Source organism: Coprinopsis cinerea (genome assembly GCF_000182895.1).
Source record: "Coprinopsis cinerea okayama7#130 chromosome 3 map unlocalized cont3.3, whole genome shotgun sequence".
Classification (NCBI taxonomy): Eukaryota; Fungi; Basidiomycota; class Agaricomycetes; order Agaricales; family Psathyrellaceae; genus Coprinopsis; species Coprinopsis cinerea.
The window spans coordinates 1,271,275-1,289,224 of NW_003307542.1; the positions used below are offsets into that span (position 1 = coordinate 1,271,275).

Here is a 17,950-nt window from a genome sequence, read left to right on the forward strand (position 1 = left end):
ACTTAGTCACAGCGACCCGCTCCGCGTCAGTCTCGCCGTCACCTGCTCTTTACGGCACACTCTTTCCTTCAAGTGTCACCCCCATGACCACCGCTTTGCCGGTTCTCAGAAACGATGCTGGACCCAGCGTTCATCCAAATATCTACCCACGAAACCTCTTAACCGAATTCGACCTCAAAGACAACCGCTATCCCTCCCTCACGCCCAAATCCAGGGGAAACCTCGGTCACAACCCTGCGTCGTTATCCGCCGATTTGGCTACAATGGAGAGACGATCCAACCACGACGCACAACTAGCCAGGAGGAGCTTCGATCCCCAGGGTGTACAAGGCAGCCCGCCACGCAATGCGGAACGACCGCCCTCCCAAGGTCGCGAGGGCACGGCCTCACGGAGAGGCGCCCAGACTCCTGAAACCGCTAAATCTCAGTCTCAACAACCTCAAGATTCGTCAAGGTCCTCGCTTTCGTACGCGCTTCCAGAGAACGTGCCACGTCGAGTCGTAGAGCGCTATAGTTTGGACGGGAACGCCCCTCCTGCTGCCAACGACAAATCTCAAACACCAACCGAGACGGGTCGGCAGAACGGCCGCGAGTTCTCCGTGGACACGCCAACTCGCTCGAATACACCTCAACCAGCGAAGCCCATAGTCAACGCTGAGATTCCGGCAACCTTATTTGCCAGCACGCCCAGACACCCTGATGTAGCCTTGGCTTCTTCTGCTTCTGCAACGACCAATGGCAACCAGTTTCCACCCATCATGCCCCTGTCAGCTTCACCCAACTATGTGCCTCCAGTAGCATCAAGAAATCGAACTTATCCTCAACAACCTACCTATATTAACCCCTCCAACCCACCGAATCCTGTGGATGCTGTGTACACACCCATGCCTCCTCCACAAGAGGAAGTATGTGTCGAGTGTGCCATGCGGGACCAAGACATGGCCGATGTTGATGTCACCTCGCCGGGCGTTTGGGACAGGACAAGCGATGTCCTATTCGAGGAACTCAAGCAGCGAGAGGAGGAGGAGCGAGCCAAGGGTATCGTCAACCCCGATCCCAACCGACCACGAGCAGTAGGGGGGAAACTCACCGAGCAAAACCTCAAGATCTGGTTAAGCATTGTGAGTCGTCCGTTTCACCTGACGACCGCGCACTCCTGACATTATGATTTTTACCGCCAGAACCCAAGGGAACCCGCCTCACGACAACAGACCCTCAACACCTATGTCAAATCCCAGCGTGCCTTGCTTGAAGCCGAAGCTTTGGCACATGCCCAGGCAATGCAAGAGGCCAAGCGGTTGGACAGCAAGATGCGGGATGCTTACTCCCAATTGAGGAGATCCGCCTACGACCTCGGCAACACTCCAGCACCCACAGACGATAGCGGCGGCGTTCGTATCAAGCCACCCCATTCTCCGACTGGTCAGAATTACACGCAAAGCCACCTCAGGTCCCAGTCTCGCGAGGTGACGTTACTCGAAAACGGCATGATTGTCGAGCATGTCGACGTCCGCAGAGAGGAAAAGGAAGCCAAGGAACGACGCCGCAAAGAAGAGAAGCGGGCTCGAAAATCATCTCGAAGTTCAGTTATGGACGCGACTTCCGTCATCTCAGGGCAAAGCATCGGCCCATACCCCGACTCCAGTCTCAAGCCCCATTCAGGTTACTCGCACTCGACTTCAGGACGTCCCAATAGTGTCTTCACCGGTTCTAATGATCGTCCAGACCTTCCTCGAGCTTATTCACAAGCCTCGTTCTCTGACGTTCATAGCTTGAATTCCTCATCTCCCAAGAGGAAGTTCTTCGGTGTGCGTAATCTCAGTACGGGTTGGCGAAGTCAGGATAGCCTTGCTCCGAGTTTTGCACCCTCAGGGATGTCTGGAAGCATGGTCGATATGCAGTACGTCTCTATTTACTAATTGAGTATCGCTATTAACTCATTGACCTCTCCCTCTCAGCGTTGCATTGCAGCGAGAAGATCGGCGCAAGACCCTTCTTTCTCCCAATGATGCCAATACTTCTCGAAGAAGTACGCTCTGGCACTCAGATCTTCCTGCGGATATCTCAGCGACGGCTGCGGAGGAAAAGGCGAAGAAGAAGAAGAGCGGGTTGATAAAATGGTGGAGGATGGTGACGGGACACAACAAGCCAGATACCCTCCAAGTCCGCGACTCGTCACTGGAAAAGGATGACGATCTTCCACTCGCGCCGCCACCACCGCTGTCTTATCTCGTGGGCCGCAGCTCTCCCGATCACATCAGTCCTCGACACGCCAATTCAATTCCTCCACCCCTCGGTTCCCCCATGTTTGGCCAATCAGGATCGAGTGTATCTCCACCGACTGCCCCGTCTAGTGCACTCCCTTCTCCCACTTCCACCCGGCCATTGAATGGGGACCCTGATGTGACCTTGGCTGGCGATGACAGTGGCAGCAACAAGAACAAGTCCAATGAGTGGCGCCTCCACCCGGTCTCGTCGGAACCCAACCTTCGACAAAGCGCTGTCAATCAGGAACCCATCCCCCCTGTGCCTAGCCTCCCTAACGGAGGGAATCAACGGGTATCAATGGCGATCTCGAGAGAGAAATCCCTTCCTCCCATCCCGACTGATGAGGCACCCGCCTTTGCCACCCCCGCTGACAGGCCCCGCACGGTTTATACCTATGACCCTCGACCTTTACCACCCGGAACTCGACCGCCTCACGATTTCCTCCCTCCCTCCGCTCCTTTCCAGAGCGATTCACGAAGGCAATCCTTCAGTGGCGTGACGTCTAAGCCCAATCTACTCATTCAGACCATGCCAGTTACCCAATTTGATCCTCGACAATCACGATACGACGAATTTGGCGACTCGCGGAAGAGTCTCGCCCGATTGGACTGGGACTCGGATGATACCCAGGGGCGTCGCGCCCTGTCACCTCTCCCCAACTCCACCACCAAACGAAAGAGCAAGTTTGGCTTCTCTTCTTTGTTGGGTGGGAAGAAATCCAAGGAGCAAGAGGGCTATTCTGACTATGCTGCGCAACCGTTCCCCACGCTGGGTGGTGGACGTTACGACGACGGCAGCGCTCCTGGAAGCTTTGAGAATCAACGAACGAACAGGACGTCCATTCTATCACGGAAACCCTTGAATGAGCTCGTCTCCCAGGACCCCGAATTTGTGGCATACCGATATCCATCCACGGAGCAGCGTCTTGATCTTCTCAGATGAAACTAGTTATGATGGATCCATGTATTCTGGTTCACCCACTTTGGCTTAGTTGTGATGCCACCAGCGGATTTGGTGGTCTCGCACCGGTTTTTCTTACTTCTTGCATGTTACCCTACCTCCTCTTCCCTCTGTATCCGAGTATAAAATACCGTGACCCCTCCCTCCTCTTCTGTCATTTCTTCCCTTCATCCTCAGGCATCATGGCATCGTCGTTCAATGAAAGTCAACAACCAATCGGTTCCGGAATAGCCCCTCGCAGATTATTGGCCCATTTTCCCTTTCCTTTCGCTGGTCCCTTCGTTTCCCTCCTCGAGTTTGTTTCCCTTTCCTACTCGGTTTGTTCGAGCCTTGCATTTCTGCCGAGACATTGTGCTATCGGTTATTATCCTATCACCTCCAGTTTCTTTTCCTTACCCCGCTTCTTTTTTTCATACCAAGGACCTTATGTACGAATTTCCTTTTCTACGTATAACATTCTTCTTCTACGTATAACATTCTTCATCTTAATTATGCGTCCGTTTGAATGCATCTCAAAGGTTTCAAAAATGCGAAATTTGCAGCGGTGGGAGCTGTTACGGCTGCCAAGGAGTAAATTTGCCGAAAGGAGAAGGGGACTTGCTATGTTGGTCGCAGTTCCCCGAACTGCGACAGTTGGTGATGCAAGCGATGTCACGCACCTGCCGACTGACTCTGCCTTTGTCTTCACCCACCCTACAAAGCACCGGGCTACTTGAAAATGGTGTGTCTCGTTTTTTCTCTGGTGTATCTGTTCTCACTGCCAGTTCCAGGCACCCAGAGGACTTTCCGCTGAGGAAAAGCGCGTTAAGCTGTTGGAGATTTTTCACGAGACAGTATGCTGGCCAAGCTGCGCTAGATCAGCCCTGGTGTACGCCTTCTCATTCCGTCCCTTAGAAGGACTTTTATCAGGTATCCTTTGAGGAAATGTGTCCGAGACGATGCAGCAGCTGAACGCGAACCGGCAAAGCTCAAAGAATTGGAAAAGCTGGGACCAAAGATGAAAGGGATTGGTTGGTTTCCCTCCGCATATATGCACTCTGGGAAGGATAAACGAGGCTGTTTAGTGTCACAATCAGTCAAGGAAGTGCTTCAGAGCCTTGTAGATGATGGTCTGGTCCAAATGGACAAGATTGGGTCATCAAACTGTATGTTCAGGCTCCTTTTTCATCTGGTCAGCAAGCAGAACAGACTTAATGTTACCGTCCAGTCTTTTGGAGCTTTCCTTCGCAACATGGAGCAGCGGTCAGCTCGCATCCTTGAGCTTGTTCTCGTCTCCCTTGCTCACGGCATGGCAGATGCAAGCGAAGCTGCTGAAAGCGAAAGAGACGAACCAGTCGCTCAAAACTCAGGCGGAAGAGCTCCGGTCGACTATCATGGCAGAGCAAGAGGCGCGACCTGACTCGGTATGTTGGGTCCATGTATGCATAACTACCCGTCGAACTGACCATACGTCTTCCAGGAAGAGCGAAAAGAGCTATTGACCAAGTTGGCCGCGTTAAAGAAGCAACACATCGCCTTACAGGACGAACTCGCCGCCTACGGAAATTCGGACCCGGTGAAGGTGGAACAGTTGAAGAGAGCCGTGTTTTTGGCGAAAGAGGCTGCCTTGAGGTGGACTGGTGAGGTGCTTTCTCGACGGAGAAAGCTTTCGGATCTGATTTCCATAGACAACTATTGCTCCACCTTGAGCCACTTTACAAGGCAGAACCAGGTCAACCCCGATGATGTGCGGAAGTATCTGGAGATTGAAGAGGATTATGAGGACATATATTAGGCGGGGATTACGCTGCGGAATAGTATGTGATGCGCTACGACAAGTGTTATTTTACCCTGCGGCTGACAAGATCATTCAGGCATGCAGCACTCCTCCAGCGAGGTTTACAAACTGTAGCACAGAATAAGAGATGAAAGCTTATCACCAAAAAGGATTCGACTTACCCATTCGCTCCCCCAATTATTTACTCTTTGCATGAGAGCAGCACCGTCTGGTTTGGGGAGGATCACCTTGACAAGATCGACAATTCCTCCCATTTCCAAGATAATGGCAGCCATTCCAATGCCTCCCTTCTTCTGCATGAATTTACTCTCCTCTTTCAAAGAATCGAGCATGGGCTCGCCAGACGGGCCTGTTTTGGGGAGTCAGCACCATGTCGAGATGTTTAGGTCCAAAGAGCTCATACCCAACATGCCCCGGACCTCCTCCATGGTGAGAATGCATCCTGCGGCGAGTTCGTATTTTCGGTTCACTGACAACTTTGCGTGATCCTTCCTCGGCCTGACTTCCACAAGTAACATGCTTTTATCGTAGTTCTTGGGGTTTTTGCCCAGGTCCAGGGCACATACGATAGCATGTTTGAATAGTTCACCGTGGCATGCATGCCTGTAGTGTTTTCGTTGTCGTCAGTACGTGCCAGATCGGGGAAAACGAGGTAAGCGCCGCACCATTTCTTGAATGTAGCAATGTCTTTTGCGATGTCCGGGCTTGCGGCCTGGGCAGCCATTCTCATCTCAGCATTCTGTTTACATGTCGCCTGCAAAGATGGTTAATCAAGTCACTTCACCGGCGGAAATCCGGTTGGCTTGCCTTATGGAAGGGCCAGGAAGCCCTTTGGCATTCTCGTGACTGTAGAGCGTTAGCACGGTCAGAGCCAAGAACAAAGACTCGGACATACGCAATAAATGATCTGGTGTGTATTATTAGCGCATTTCTTATGGCGACCTTTGTACTATTTCACCCACCTCTTTACACTGCCCGCAAGCTTGGAAGCGCTTCTGACCTGGGATTTCTTCCCGTTTGCACCAGTGGCAGACCCCCTCGATACGAGATTGCCCTTTGAATTGTACCTCCTTTTCCTTTTTCTTGGTCGAGCCTGAGCTTGAGCTTGGGACGATGGCGGAGGGTTCAGACATGGTGGCGGTTAATGAGATAGCCCAGTAGTAATAGGGGTCTCCTCATTTTCTTTGTTGCGCGCCAATTAGTCAAGCCAGTCCCAAGGTTACGTTTGCACAAGGTGAAGGTCAGGTTGTAATAAAGTCATTGTTTTCACAGACAAAGGGGCCTAGGAAATCAACAAAGCGAACAGTCCAAAGACGGGGAAACTTTGGTGGTCATCGTGCGAGACGATGTGGACGAAATTCGGGGAGTCGCAGGGTGAGAGCGGCCACGTGCCCGATAAGGATTGTGTTCCCTTTTTGAGAAGTGTTTGCCTTCCACGCTCGGACACCTGCAAAATCGTTCGCCTTCATATTTCTTCCCCATCGAACATCGTCGCCAACCAGCAGCGACCATGTCCCAGTCCCCAACAGGTGCCAATGATTCTGAGCAAGCCGCTAAAAGGAGACGCACTGACGCTGGGCCAGTTGCAACCGCCCCAGTTACCCAACCAGAGCAATCAGTGACCGCCCCGCCTCAGCCGCCTCCGACTCATATTCCCAAGCGAGGTGCACGGGCCTGTACCAACTGCAGAAAGGGCAAAAACCGCTGTGAAGGAGAGGTGAGCCGTCATGAAACGGTCCTGTCCGTCCCGCTTGCTAACGAGGCCCGCCACCACCGACCCGGCCCGGTCTGCTCGCTCACTCTCTAGCCTCCATGCAAACGATGTCAAGCGAGCGGGACACCCTGTATCTTTGAAAAGCCAGAGAAGAAAAATGTACAATCTTTGGCAGGACCCAGCAATGAGTGAGTCACTTTGGCCCTTTGTTCTCCAACGATGGACTGACGAAATTTGAAGGAGACTTCAAAGGCTCGAGGGCCAGTATCTGGTATGTGTTTTGCGACTTCAACTTGTGCGTGATATTGAAGATGAATTGTCCAACAGGTTCTCCAAAGCCAGATGATTGGCATGCAAGCCTCCTTGGACAGAATCCTGTCTGCAGTGGCGCCCCATGCTGTCCCTCCTCAGCCTCTGCCAGGCCACCCACCGGCTCCCTACCCCCCTCCCGCTATGGAGGCTCCTCCCAATCCACCCGGCGTCCCAGGTCAGCCTCCCCGTAACGGTTTCGAGATGCCCGCCCCTCCCATCGACCGTGCGCGAGGCTTCCCGCCTCTCCCCGGATTTGCCCCACCAGTGCGCTATCCTGATGCCAATTACCACGAGAATTATCCTTACACATACTCGTAGCCTCATAAATATGCATCATACGGCATTATTCCCAGCACAGCTGCTTCTTCCGAGGATGAATCTGAGGATACGTTGCCACGATCAACCATCAACGCACCGATCGAAGCTTTGCAAGGGCTCGCAAATGCCGCTGCAGAAGCTGCTGCAGCTCCCTCCGCCATCTCTCCTAGGTTAGTGGATTTATATTTAGCTTGAGAGGTAAGCCGGATACTCATTTCTTTCCCCATCGCAGAGTGAAAAAGCGCAAGAGGGCTGCAGAGCCGACACCAAGGAATGCATTTCCTCACGTCGTTGAAAAGGTCACCTCGAGCAAGCGAGTGTAGAGATGACATACTGACATGGATCATAGGGGCTTGTATCGGAGCAAGAGGCTCGAGAACTCTTCAACATGTTGGTACCTCCCCATCCATCTTCCTCGCCATGTGCTCATCTTATCATTCCAGCTTCTTCGCAGGATGCAACCTTTTCATTCCCTTGTTCGATCCTGCATATGATACCTACGAGAGTCTATCAGAACGTAGCCCCTGGACCTTTGATGCCATCCTAGCCATCGCTGCAAAGATCCGCAGTGGCAATGGCCCTCTCAGTGATACGTTCTACAAGTGTCTGGAGGAGGCTCAAGGAATCGCAAGGTCCTCACTTTTCGGACCTGTCGTCAGAAAGGAGGCAGTTCAAGGTACTTCCCGATTTACCATGGATTTGAGATTGTTACTGACTGAAACACAGGAATGCTCCTGCTTGCGGCGTGGAGCACCAACGGCTGGCTCCCAAGCGGGCACGCCATGAGAATGGCCCTGGATCTTGGCCTCCACCGTGCTCTCGACAAGCTTGCTGATGACAGTGGAAAGCAAAGGTCAGAAGAAGAAGAAAGGAACCTTGGTATGCGAATCCGGTTTATCAACGGATTCCTCAGTTCACCCTTTGTCTAGTCGTCTCTGCACGCATTTGGCTCTGCCTCTATTGGTTCGACCATCAGTACGTTCGTGCACCTTTTTCTTCGGTTTGTACTAACGCAGTGTACAGGATGAGTCTGGGAACAGGGCGACCTGTAGTCCTTCGCGATGAATCGAGCATTCGGCATTGTCGTCTCCTGTTGTCGCATCCCATGGCTTCACCTACCGATGTTAGGCTGATCGCCCTGGTTGAAATGGTTGCCCAAAAGAGTAGGTCGCCTCCTCCATAATCGGTACACATACGCTGACGAGCATATTTTATCAGCCCAGATTTATGAGACTTTGGGACCTCTAGACGGTCAAGTCAACCACAATACCTTGTCGTTCATTCGCAGGGCCAACGTTGCACTGGACAAATGGTGGACTGAACACGACGAACTACACCGTTCGTATTCTTCTTTATTTTGTTGTCAACGACCGCTTACCCCTCGACCCAGGTAAAACAATGGACCAAGAATCCCTCCTCCGAAAACTGCTCGCTGGCGACCTGCACTATGCCAAGCTCTGGCTAGTCTGCCTCGCCCTGCGCGGCGCCTCCTGGGACAAAATGCCATTCGAACAACGCGAGCTCGCTTTCCAGGCCAAAGAAGCTGCCTCTAATTGTCTGGCCATTTTCCTAACTTCCGCAGAATACAGGGCCTCCCTGCGATACGCGGTGCACGACAGCTTGGTCACAGCGGCGTTTTCGGGACTGTTTCTGCTCAAGATGGCGAGCTTGTTCCCAAGAGAGATCGATCTGGCGGCAACGACAACCCAGGTCGAGCAGATGGCGCAGCTGCTCTCCGATGTCGCTGCTGAGAGGTAGGTTTTTTCTGTTTCTATCCCCTCCTGTAATCGTTACTCATGGTTGCCAACATTGTGACTAGATATGCATTCACCTTGCGTATCATGCTCGCCAACTTGCGCCGAAAGGTCGGCATGCAGACTGGTGTTCACCTGAGCAACCCTCTGCCCGTTATGCCACCCCCGTCATTCGCGACGACTATGGTGGTTCCTCCTCAGACATACCCCGCCGATCCGTCTATGCCACCTCCATTCACCATGGAAGAGCTTGGTTTCGCCTGGCCGCAAGAGGGCGTCACCTTCAATTCTGCAGTTATCCCTCCTTGGTTGCAAGAACAGGTTCGTTCCTTCTCTATACTCTCCCGCGTCGGGTGTTAACGAAAATTGGCAGAGCTTGACCGACTTGGGTCTGCCTGCAAATGGATCTGAGGGTATCTTCCTTCAAACCAAAGGCACGAATGGCTGGACTGGAGACTTCAATCCTATGCCCGAAGCCTGGTGACTCCCATTGTACCTTCTTGAATCTGTCTCCCTTATTGTATAACATGAAAAGAACAATTTAGTCCATATTTATCCATCCGAAACTAGAAGGCTAAGCGCCCTTCGATGTCGATACTGTACATGAGATGAAGAGAAAACGAGGGAAGGGAAATGCTCCAGGCAAACGAGTGGGTGATAGTGTACGACAGACAAGGGAAGGTATTTAATCGTCCTCCTCTTCTTCGCTCTCTTCCTCTTGCTCTTGCAAGAACTGGATTGGTAATGTCAGTAAAAAAGTAGATTTTCTCAGGGCGGAAAAGGATCCCACCTTGACGAGAGCTTCGGTAGCCTTCAAGAAGTGCTGGCGTCCCTGAGGCCTCGAGCCCTTCTGGTGCCAGTAAATGATGGCTTGGTCAGAGACAACGTCCTTGTTGTAGAGCACCTGGGACAACGTTAGACATGCAAAAGGAGTCAGATACATCCGCTTACCTTGAGGATCTGAGGGAAGGCCTTCATGATGCGAGTGTCCTCATAGCAGTGAACCTGAACAATGTTGATGAGGGTGATTTGAGCTTTAGCTCCAGAGGTGAAGGCCTCCAAAATCGGGGCGAATTTCTAACAGAAAAATTAGATAACGCGACATAATGTATGCATCGCCACGTACGGTAACCTCGCGCAGAGCGAGACCCTCGTTCTGATCGGCACGCGTGCTCCAGTCGACACTGGACATGAGGCCTTGCCAGATGCACCCGATGACCTCGGTGTCTGGGATTGGGGACTCGTCCAAAAGAGCCTTGATGGAAGAGACCATGACATCTGGGCTCTCTCCGCGCTCGACCAATTCCGCGAGCTCCCTGATAATGCTTTCCTTGATGGCAGCGTATTGCTTCTTGGTCCACCACTCAGCAACCTGAGGGAGTCCCTCCTTCTTGAAATGTTCCTCCAAAACCCTGTTGTCGCGTTTGTTGGGAGGGAAGAAGGCGGAGAGGTCCTTGATCCCGCCGCGCTTCAAAGTCGCGGACAGGTGGTCCATCGATTGCTCCGACAGATATGCACGGAAAATGAGAGTGATGGCGCTGATCGATACGTCTGAGGGGCGGGCGTTGGTAAGACTTTCAGGTGGACTATTATTTTGAAGCAACGTACCATTCTTGACGAGATGGTCCTTGGTCAAGCTGGCCAGGCACGAGGCGTTAGCCAGGCCCGTGGCGATAAGCAAACCGACTGCGATGCACAGCTTGTTCTTCTGAGCATCTGTCCATCGATTGACGTATTGAAGAAGTCCTGGCAAGGACGACTCTTCGAGAGGCTTTTGGAGGTATTTGTACCTTGATAAAAGATGATTTATCAGCACAGATGAAAAATGAAAAATGAGGGTCGGACGACTAACCTTCGGATGAGCTTGTTGAGAACCTCGACGTATTGCTTTATCTCTTCAGTCTGAACAGGCTCGCTGGCGTTGAAGATGGTGAATGGCGAGGTTGGGGCGCCATCGTCGACGTAGCTTCCGCCGGGTTGGAGCAAGCCGCCGACAAGGATGATTTCGAAGAGCACGTCTGCATACTTGAGGAACTCGAGTGACGAACCAGCCTGGATTAACTTGGTGGTGTAGGCGTCGAAGTCGCCAGGGTTGACAGTTTCAAAGTATTTGTAGAGTTGATCTCTGAATACTGTTGGGGTTGAAGTGAGATTTGTGTTGTGAGCGCCGAGGACGACGACGAAGAAAGCGTACCAGTTGGTTCGTGTTTAGCCTGGGCCTTTACAGCACCCTTTCTTGCTTTTATTCTGACCCCCTGCAGCGAAGGCTTTGAAGTCGCTGCTTGCTGAGACATGCACTGGCTATGGACAAGACTCTGGGAAGGTCAACAGACTGGGTCAGATCCAACCTTTGTTTGGGCTTGGACCAGATAACTGATAATCCGCGGAAAACGCCGAACTCCCGCGCCGCCCGCCGCTCCATCACTTGACCAGTCCACAACAACTCATTGTCTTCCTTCATCTCACAAATGTTTTCAGACTCCCCAAACGCACGTTCAAAATCCATAACCACAGCAGATCTCGAGACATATGGTGTACGTCGTCCTCATCGTCGTCCACGACGCACCCAGCCGTTAAGCTCCATCATTTGATAGGTCCTAAATCGTCATTCTGCGAACCATCCAACTTTCCAGGTCGGTGTCTCCGAAGACAAGGGGACAAGGCGGACCATGGAAGACGCACACTCCTTTGTGGTCGACTTTGATTCAATACGAGGGCAAGGCTTTTTCGCAGTGTTCGACGGCCATGCAGGAAAACATGCAGCTGAATGGTGTGGAAACCATTTCCATGAGGTACACAACTTAGATCTTCCAGGGATGTGGCCTAATTATTGCTGTAGTACCTCCTGTCAGCAATACACGGCTCCCCGCAAATGACTGTACCCGATATCCTGAACCAGACCTTCCAAGCAGTTGATGATGCCCTTTCCAAGATGTGTGCCGAGTCCGACGGCAAGATTCACTCGGGATGCACAGCTGTTACTGCGTTCTTGCGGATTGAGGATGAAGATGGCCAACAATCCTTTGTCGTCCCAGTCGAATCGTCATCGTCTTCGAATGAATCTCCCGTCTCCTCCCTGGACGATATTGCCCCACCTACCCCTAGTGGCACGCAAAGTTCTGCCGCGCTCGACTCTGGCGATGAATCGAAAGAGATAAAGACAGATAAGAAGACGAAGAAGAAGTCGGCTTCGCTTAGTGGGAAGCGCATTCGCAAGGCACTCCGCAGTTTAGGAGGATCCAAGGCTCCAACTCCCCGGTCCACCTCCCCTGTAGATGCCCGCGACTTTACCAACACTGGAATCACAGTCACCATTCCCCCTGATTCTCATCGACGCGTCCTTTACAGTGCCAATGCTGGAGATGCTCGTGGTGTTCTGTGCCGTGCAGGGAAGGCAATACGATTGACTTACGACCACAAGGGCTCTGATAAGCAAGAAGCCAAGCGTATCACGGATGCCGGTGGATTCGTGATGAGCGGCCGCGTTAATGGTGTTCTCGCAGTGACCAGGAGTTTGGGCGACGCTTCGATGAAGGAGTTTGTTGTTGGAGCACCCTATACCACTGAAACGGAGCTTTGCGAAGAAGACGAATTCTTGATTTTAGCTTGCGATGGTGTAAGTGATCCCAAGCCTTGTGTGTGCGGAGCCAAGTATGCTGAAGACTTTCTTAGCTGTGGGACATCACCAACGACCAGGCTGCCGTCGAGCTTGTCCGCGATATCGAAGATGCACAGGTTGCTAGCGAGACCTTACTCAAGCATGCTCTTTCTCAACACACGACTGACAACGTGACGGTTATCGTTGTTCGCTTCAAACACGGACAACCCAAGACTGCTTAATCGTCTCCTCCTGGATTTCCTTTTTCGTTTTCTTTATTTTGAGGACTCCTTGGTGAAATAGTTTTCTTACATCGGTACAATGTGTCGAATTTGTTGATCTTGTAAGGCCTCTTCCATTCGTATTTATTCCATTGCTTGTTGTTTTCTTTCCTCCTGTAATCTGATTAGGATCCACTGATAATGAATGAATGATACCGGCATGCGTCACACTCGTCGGATGGGATCACAATCACGGACTTGCGGAATCATTAGCGCCCTTGGCAGTGGATTTAGGCAACCTTCCAAGCCGCGACCTTGTCGTTCTTCATTACGTTTTTCCTCGATCGTTCGGTAAACCTCGTTGCCACTTTTCTGTCTTCCTTCACCACGTTTCTGAGCTTGGACATCGTCCGCCACCATGTACCAGTCTCAGGCTCCCTATCCAGGGCCGACGCCTACCTACAACCATGCGTACGCTCCGACGCCGCCAGCTTATCCACCAACTTATGGCGGCGACGTCAAGAATCCATTCGAGAATGACCGTTTCAAGCCAAAGAAGAAAATCAACGACCCTATATTTTTAATCCTCTTTATCCTTCAGGTTCGTTCAAGATGTACCATACAGCGGACCCGAGGCTCACAGGCCTTCACAGTTGTTGGGCTTTGCAGCGCTCTCTGGAGTCGCACTCAAGTCATGGATCGATGAAGGTGGATTGGGCGGTGGGATTGGAAAGACTGGTGGAAAGACCGGCTCTGCAGTTACATTGAACAAGTGCGTTGCGCGTTATAAACTTCAGCTGAAAACTGGGTTTCTGACTGGGATTTGCGATTGTAGGAGCACCGTCTACATGATGCTTCTGGTCACTGCAGTCGCAGTGTTATTGTCCTCCCTATACCTGATGCTTACGCGTGCATTCACGAAGATTATCATGCATATAACCCTCGTTCTGACGATTATTCTGAACATGTATGTGCTATGCAAGGCCTTCCCAATCGCCGTGGACTAATAGTTCGCCTGACAGCGCCATCTGCATCTACTATTGGATTACGAAGTACTATTGTGGGTGCCTCGCTTGCCTTGATGTTGGAAGCGATCTCATTTTCCCCCTCAGCTGGTGCTATAATTTTCACGATCATCGCCATCCTTTCCGTCGTGTCCTACTTTGGATTCAGGTCTCGAATCCCACTGGCCGCGCTTCTTTTCCAGGTGGTTATGGACGTCTCCAAGCACCACCTGAGTGTGTACGCCGTTGCATTCACTGCTCTCCTCGTTGAGGCTGCATTGTCGGTGTAAGTGAACCACCGTATCATTGCAACCATTCTATATCACTGAAGCTTGATATCTATGAAACAGGTGGTACACATTCACGGTCATCGCAACGTATGTCTCCCTTCAGTTCTTTCTACCTCCCATCCGGACCCTGACACCTCTTGCGTGTTAGCTATGCAAAGTGGACACCAGGCGCGCCAAGTAAGTCTTCGTGCAACCATGTGTTCTCTTGACAGTGAGGTAACCGCATTTCTTGGACTGAACAAGGCTGTGCAACATCGGGGTGCTCGTCCGGCAAAGTCGCAGGCCTCATCTTCTTTGAAACCTTTTCGTTCATCTGGACATCGCAAGTTATCGGAAATGTAGCCCTTTCCACACTCGCTGGTGGACCCTATGGATCGTGGTACTACTTTGGTCCTCGTGAGCTCGGTCAAATGGTACGTTACATCTCGTCCTTGTGTTGCTTGGCTTGGATGTCAAGGAAGAGCCCAGGAACACGTTTTTTTTCCATTACAGTTGACAGCCGTCTCACAATATACCCTTTTCCCAGCCCAAACATCCTACGCTTTCAGCCTTTGGACGGGCCTCGACACTTTCCCTAGGATCAATCGCATTTGGATCTCTTATCGTCACCATTTTGGAGATGATTCGCTTGGTTCTTCAGGCGATCCAGAATAATGCGAGTGCAGAAGGACATCGTGAGGATTTTTCTTTTCGGCCTTCTTCCCGCCCGTAAAAATAGGATTGGACTGACTCTGGTCTTGTCATAGCCGTTCAAGCTGCTCTTGCGTGCTGTGCTGCTTGCTTCGTCGGAATCATTGAGAGTCTCGTTGAATACTTCAACAGGTGAGCACATAATTCCATCTTGTGTCTGTACGAAACTGAAGAGGGGCGTAGATATGCGTACATTGAAATCGCGCTATACGGCAAGGCCTATATCCCAGCTGCAAAGGATACCTGGAGGCTGTTCAAGGATAGGGGTGGGTCCCTTTCACCCTCACGCGTATATTTAGTGCTGATAAGCCATTTTAGGTATCGATGCCCTCGTGAACGACTCCTTGGTGGGAATGAGTGAGTATTCGTGTCACAGTAATATTGGGTTGCGGCTAACTGCACGGAATTTAGCCCTCATGTGGGGTGCATACGCAATTGGACTTTTGTCCTCCTTATTCGCATACCTCTACCTCAGGAGTAAGTGTTTGAATCATTGGTTTCGAGGAATTGGCGGAAATCTGACTTCCACCTAGTTACGGATCCACCATACAACGCGGACGGCCAGTATACCCCCGTTATCCTGTTGTTCTCTTTCTTCATCGGTATGGTTTGCGGTAAGTGCTCATTCTTTACCTCTTCCAAGAGACGAGCGGGCTAAGTGATTCGTAGCCAATACCCTTGGTTCCGCTATCGAGGCGGGTGTATCAACCATGTAGGTGTCCCTTTCAGCTTTCTGGAGTTCTCGAGTGCTGATCCCCGTTCACAGCTTTGTTGGACTTGGAGAAGATCCAGGTGTCCTTGCTATTCGTGCACCAGAACTGTTTGGCGTATGTGACCCTTTCCTTGTCGTCGTGACTCTGCTGAACCGCGTTGCCTGTAGATGATCGCCGACGTCTATCCCCACGTTGTTCAGGGAGTGCCTCGGTACTGAGTAGGATTAGACATGACGACTAGCAATACCCTTTCCCAAGATCCTTTCCCTTCCCCCATTCGGACAAGTCAATTTAGTACACTACAGTGGGATTATATCCAACACTATTTCGTTCATGCCTATAATGCAGAATGTGTTCTTGTCTTCATTCCGTCGATGCGGATATAGCTCATCGGGCCCCATCCGCGCTGGCTCCCTTGCTGCGTGTTGTTTCGAGTTGACTGGGGTGGGATCGATGGAGTACTGTTGCTTCTGACTTGGATTGCATTCAGACTACCCGACCAAATTCGCAGCAGCCCTGCTCGGGATGACGCACCGCATACTCCTGGCTACCCCGTATCCTGACGTCATTCCTGAACACATACCGCCTGTATAACTCGCTGCAAACATTGCTCGAATTGACAGCACGCAGTCCTACCTTTCTCTCACTTCCCTTCATATATCCATTCACCGTCATTTCAGTACCAAGAATTCAGAATGAGAAAGATAGCATACGCGGTTTCGTTTGTTAGCTTGGCGATTGCTTTGATTCTGGTACGTGAGCTCCTGCACAGGGACTCTAGGCTTAATTAACCCTTCCTTCAGAGCGCTATTTCGGCAGCTCGTGTGGACTGGTGCGTTCTTCTGCATCCACGGTGTCCCAGTAAACCAACACTAAACCTGCCCAGGCTCGTCGTTAAGACCATATCCAAACCGCTATACACCACTATCACCGACTCATACGGTCTCCACCGCACTTGCGAATTGACCATCACCCAAGTGCCAGGTCCAGGGGAAGGTGACGGCAAGATTACCTACCGCAACAACGAATGCCGTCCCTTCCCCAACAAGGTCAAAGATGACTGTGATGGCAAAAATCAAGGATTCTGCGCGGTCTGGACAGGAGCGGCCTACGTTGACTATGTCAGCGTTGGGTTCGGGGCGCTCGCGCTGCTGTCCATTTTGTTTGGTATGAGCACGAGATCCAGGAGAATGAGGGTGTGGAGGGCGTTGGCTGGGCTGGCGATGATGCAGAGTAAGCAATCCATCCCACCCTGGTTGAATAGTCGGCTAATTGGTTTTTGCAGCACTGTCCCAGGTTATTACGTTCGCTATGATTACCGATACTCATCGCAGGCATCGTTACCCTGGATTCGAACACGCTAGACCAGGTGGGTAAACCATTCCATATGCTACAAGGCGGATTTTTCGCGTTAACGCCCTTTGCGAATTTCTTCTTGCAGGAATGGGATATGTGCTCTGCATATTGTCCTGGGTGTTGAGCTTCTTGGTGACGGCTGGAGTCGTGGTCACTGGACTAGCGGCAGATAAAGGACACCGCTGGGCTGTCGGTAACAGGAGATACGAGCCCATCAGAGATTACGATTAAGTTACAGGTTGCCTCTCCGTCTATCTATTTCTTGCACAGGTCACACCCTCTTTCACTCCCTACTATGTGAAATATTCGATAAAAACAGAATTGACACTCCTTTTTATTTTCGAGCATACCGCCCTTGGGATGTCTTGGACATTTATGAGTGATAAGAGATAGACTGTGTGAGTATGACAGCGAGAAGAGGTGCTGAATTTGTTGAGGCTAGTTCTCGAGGTGTGGGAAGAGTTTCCGTTTCTCTCGCATCCGACTCGGCAATCAAACCTCTCGAGGGTTGAGATATTCATATTGAGATGCAACGGCGCTGGGAAATATGTTCCTGCTCTCAGCGGCGAAGAGAACTGAGTCATTTATGGAGGAGAAGGTAAGTTTTGAAGGCGACGGGGACAGGCAGATGGGTAGGAATCTGAAGAGTAGAATGTGGAGGCGGGCGTGGGAATTGATGTCCTTTGCCGCGCAGCCGCTTGGTTTCTCGTTTTTCGTTTGGTCGGTCGCGACTCGCGATCGTGTGGACTAGGAGTACGATGGTCACTTTGTCCCAATAATGCTGGGGTTCGTCACTTTTTCGGAGTATTTTATCTGTCAATCGCTCACAATTCTCTCCTGGAATAGCAGATCTTGTCAGTAATCACTATGGCCTTCCCAGCTTGTGCATGTCGCGTCAGACCTCCCATCTGAGTACTGCTGCTACCTTTGTGATAGCAATCTCACCGTCGAGAGTTTTGTAACCATATATGGTCT

General features: G+C 51.4%; 8 protein-coding genes across 8 annotated transcripts; 6 read left to right on the top strand and 2 right to left on the bottom strand.

The window, feature by feature from the left end:
• Positions 1-83: 83 nt before the first annotated feature.
• On the top strand, positions 84-3,210 carry CC1G_09332 (hypothetical protein; the record flags this gene model as incomplete). Its single annotated transcript, XM_001830120.2, has 3 exons — positions 84-1,121; positions 1,182-1,900; positions 1,959-3,210. The coding sequence occupies 3 exons, from the start codon at positions 84-86 to the stop codon at positions 3,208-3,210; spliced, it is 3,009 nt and encodes a 1,002-aa protein (XP_001830172.2).
• Positions 3,211-4,348: 1,138 nt separating this feature from the next.
• On the top strand, positions 4,349-5,002 carry CC1G_09333 (hypothetical protein; the record flags this gene model as incomplete). Its single annotated transcript, XM_001830121.2, has 5 exons — positions 4,349-4,373; positions 4,436-4,470; positions 4,524-4,631; positions 4,688-4,847; positions 4,896-5,002. 5 exons carry the CDS (start codon positions 4,349-4,351, stop codon positions 5,000-5,002), a joined length of 435 nt encoding a protein of 144 aa, XP_001830173.2.
• A 75-nt stretch (positions 5,003-5,077) lies between these two features.
• Positions 5,078-6,138, bottom strand: CC1G_09334 (hypothetical protein; the record flags this gene model as incomplete). Its single annotated transcript, XM_001830122.2, has 6 exons — positions 5,078-5,113; positions 5,167-5,354; positions 5,409-5,608; positions 5,671-5,759; positions 5,901-5,912; positions 5,968-6,138. The coding sequence occupies 6 exons, from the start codon at positions 6,136-6,138 to the stop codon at positions 5,078-5,080; spliced, it is 696 nt and encodes a 231-aa protein (XP_001830174.2).
• A 377-nt stretch (positions 6,139-6,515) lies between these two features.
• CC1G_09335 (hypothetical protein) lies at positions 6,516-9,587 on the top strand (the record flags this gene model as incomplete). The annotated part of the gene is made up of 15 exons (XM_001830123.1): positions 6,516-6,722; positions 6,813-6,907; positions 6,960-6,990; positions 7,047-7,295; positions 7,350-7,519; positions 7,582-7,648; positions 7,699-7,739; positions 7,793-8,025; positions 8,076-8,228; positions 8,279-8,324; positions 8,373-8,512; positions 8,568-8,687; positions 8,740-9,103; positions 9,169-9,424; positions 9,477-9,587. The coding sequence occupies 15 exons, from the start codon at positions 6,516-6,518 to the stop codon at positions 9,585-9,587; spliced, it is 2,283 nt and encodes a 760-aa protein (XP_001830175.1).
• Positions 9,588-9,642: 55 nt separating this feature from the next.
• On the bottom strand, positions 9,643-11,433 carry CC1G_09336 (basic leucine zipper and W2 domain-containing protein 2). The gene is made up of 7 exons (XM_001830124.2): positions 11,298-11,433; positions 10,956-11,235; positions 10,712-10,893; positions 10,230-10,654; positions 10,055-10,180; positions 9,894-10,007; positions 9,643-9,836 (listed from the first exon to the last, which is right to left on the bottom strand). The coding sequence occupies exons 1-7, from the start codon at positions 11,395-11,397 to the stop codon at positions 9,789-9,791; spliced, it is 1,275 nt and encodes a 424-aa protein (XP_001830176.2). The 5' UTR covers positions 11,398-11,433; the 3' UTR covers positions 9,643-9,788.
• A 138-nt stretch (positions 11,434-11,571) lies between these two features.
• On the top strand, positions 11,572-12,943 carry CC1G_09337 (Ptc1p; the record flags this gene model as incomplete). Its single annotated transcript, XM_001830125.2, has 4 exons — positions 11,572-11,637; positions 11,698-11,895; positions 11,943-12,719; positions 12,776-12,943. 4 exons carry the CDS (start codon positions 11,572-11,574, stop codon positions 12,941-12,943), a joined length of 1,209 nt encoding a protein of 402 aa, XP_001830177.2.
• Positions 12,944-13,340: 397 nt separating this feature from the next.
• CC1G_09338 (integral to plasma membrane protein) lies at positions 13,341-15,953 on the top strand (the record flags this gene model as incomplete). The annotated part of the gene is made up of 17 exons (XM_001830126.2): positions 13,341-13,523; positions 13,576-13,694; positions 13,758-13,889; positions 13,945-13,982; positions 14,035-14,212; positions 14,277-14,303; positions 14,365-14,393; positions 14,460-14,629; positions 14,743-14,890; positions 14,963-15,038; positions 15,090-15,172; positions 15,225-15,263; positions 15,318-15,383; positions 15,440-15,520; positions 15,576-15,618; positions 15,673-15,733; positions 15,787-15,953. The coding sequence occupies 17 exons, from the start codon at positions 13,341-13,343 to the stop codon at positions 15,835-15,837; spliced, it is 1,524 nt and encodes a 507-aa protein (XP_001830178.1). The 3' UTR covers positions 15,838-15,953.
• Positions 15,954-16,278: 325 nt separating this feature from the next.
• Positions 16,279-17,321, top strand: CC1G_09339 (hypothetical protein). Its single transcript, XM_001830127.2, has 5 exons — positions 16,279-16,371; positions 16,423-16,451; positions 16,506-16,852; positions 16,905-16,988; positions 17,061-17,321. Exons 1-5 carry the CDS (start codon positions 16,315-16,317, stop codon positions 17,204-17,206), a joined length of 663 nt encoding a protein of 220 aa, XP_001830179.1. The 5' UTR covers positions 16,279-16,314; the 3' UTR covers positions 17,207-17,321.
• Positions 17,322-17,950: the final 629 nt, after the last annotated feature.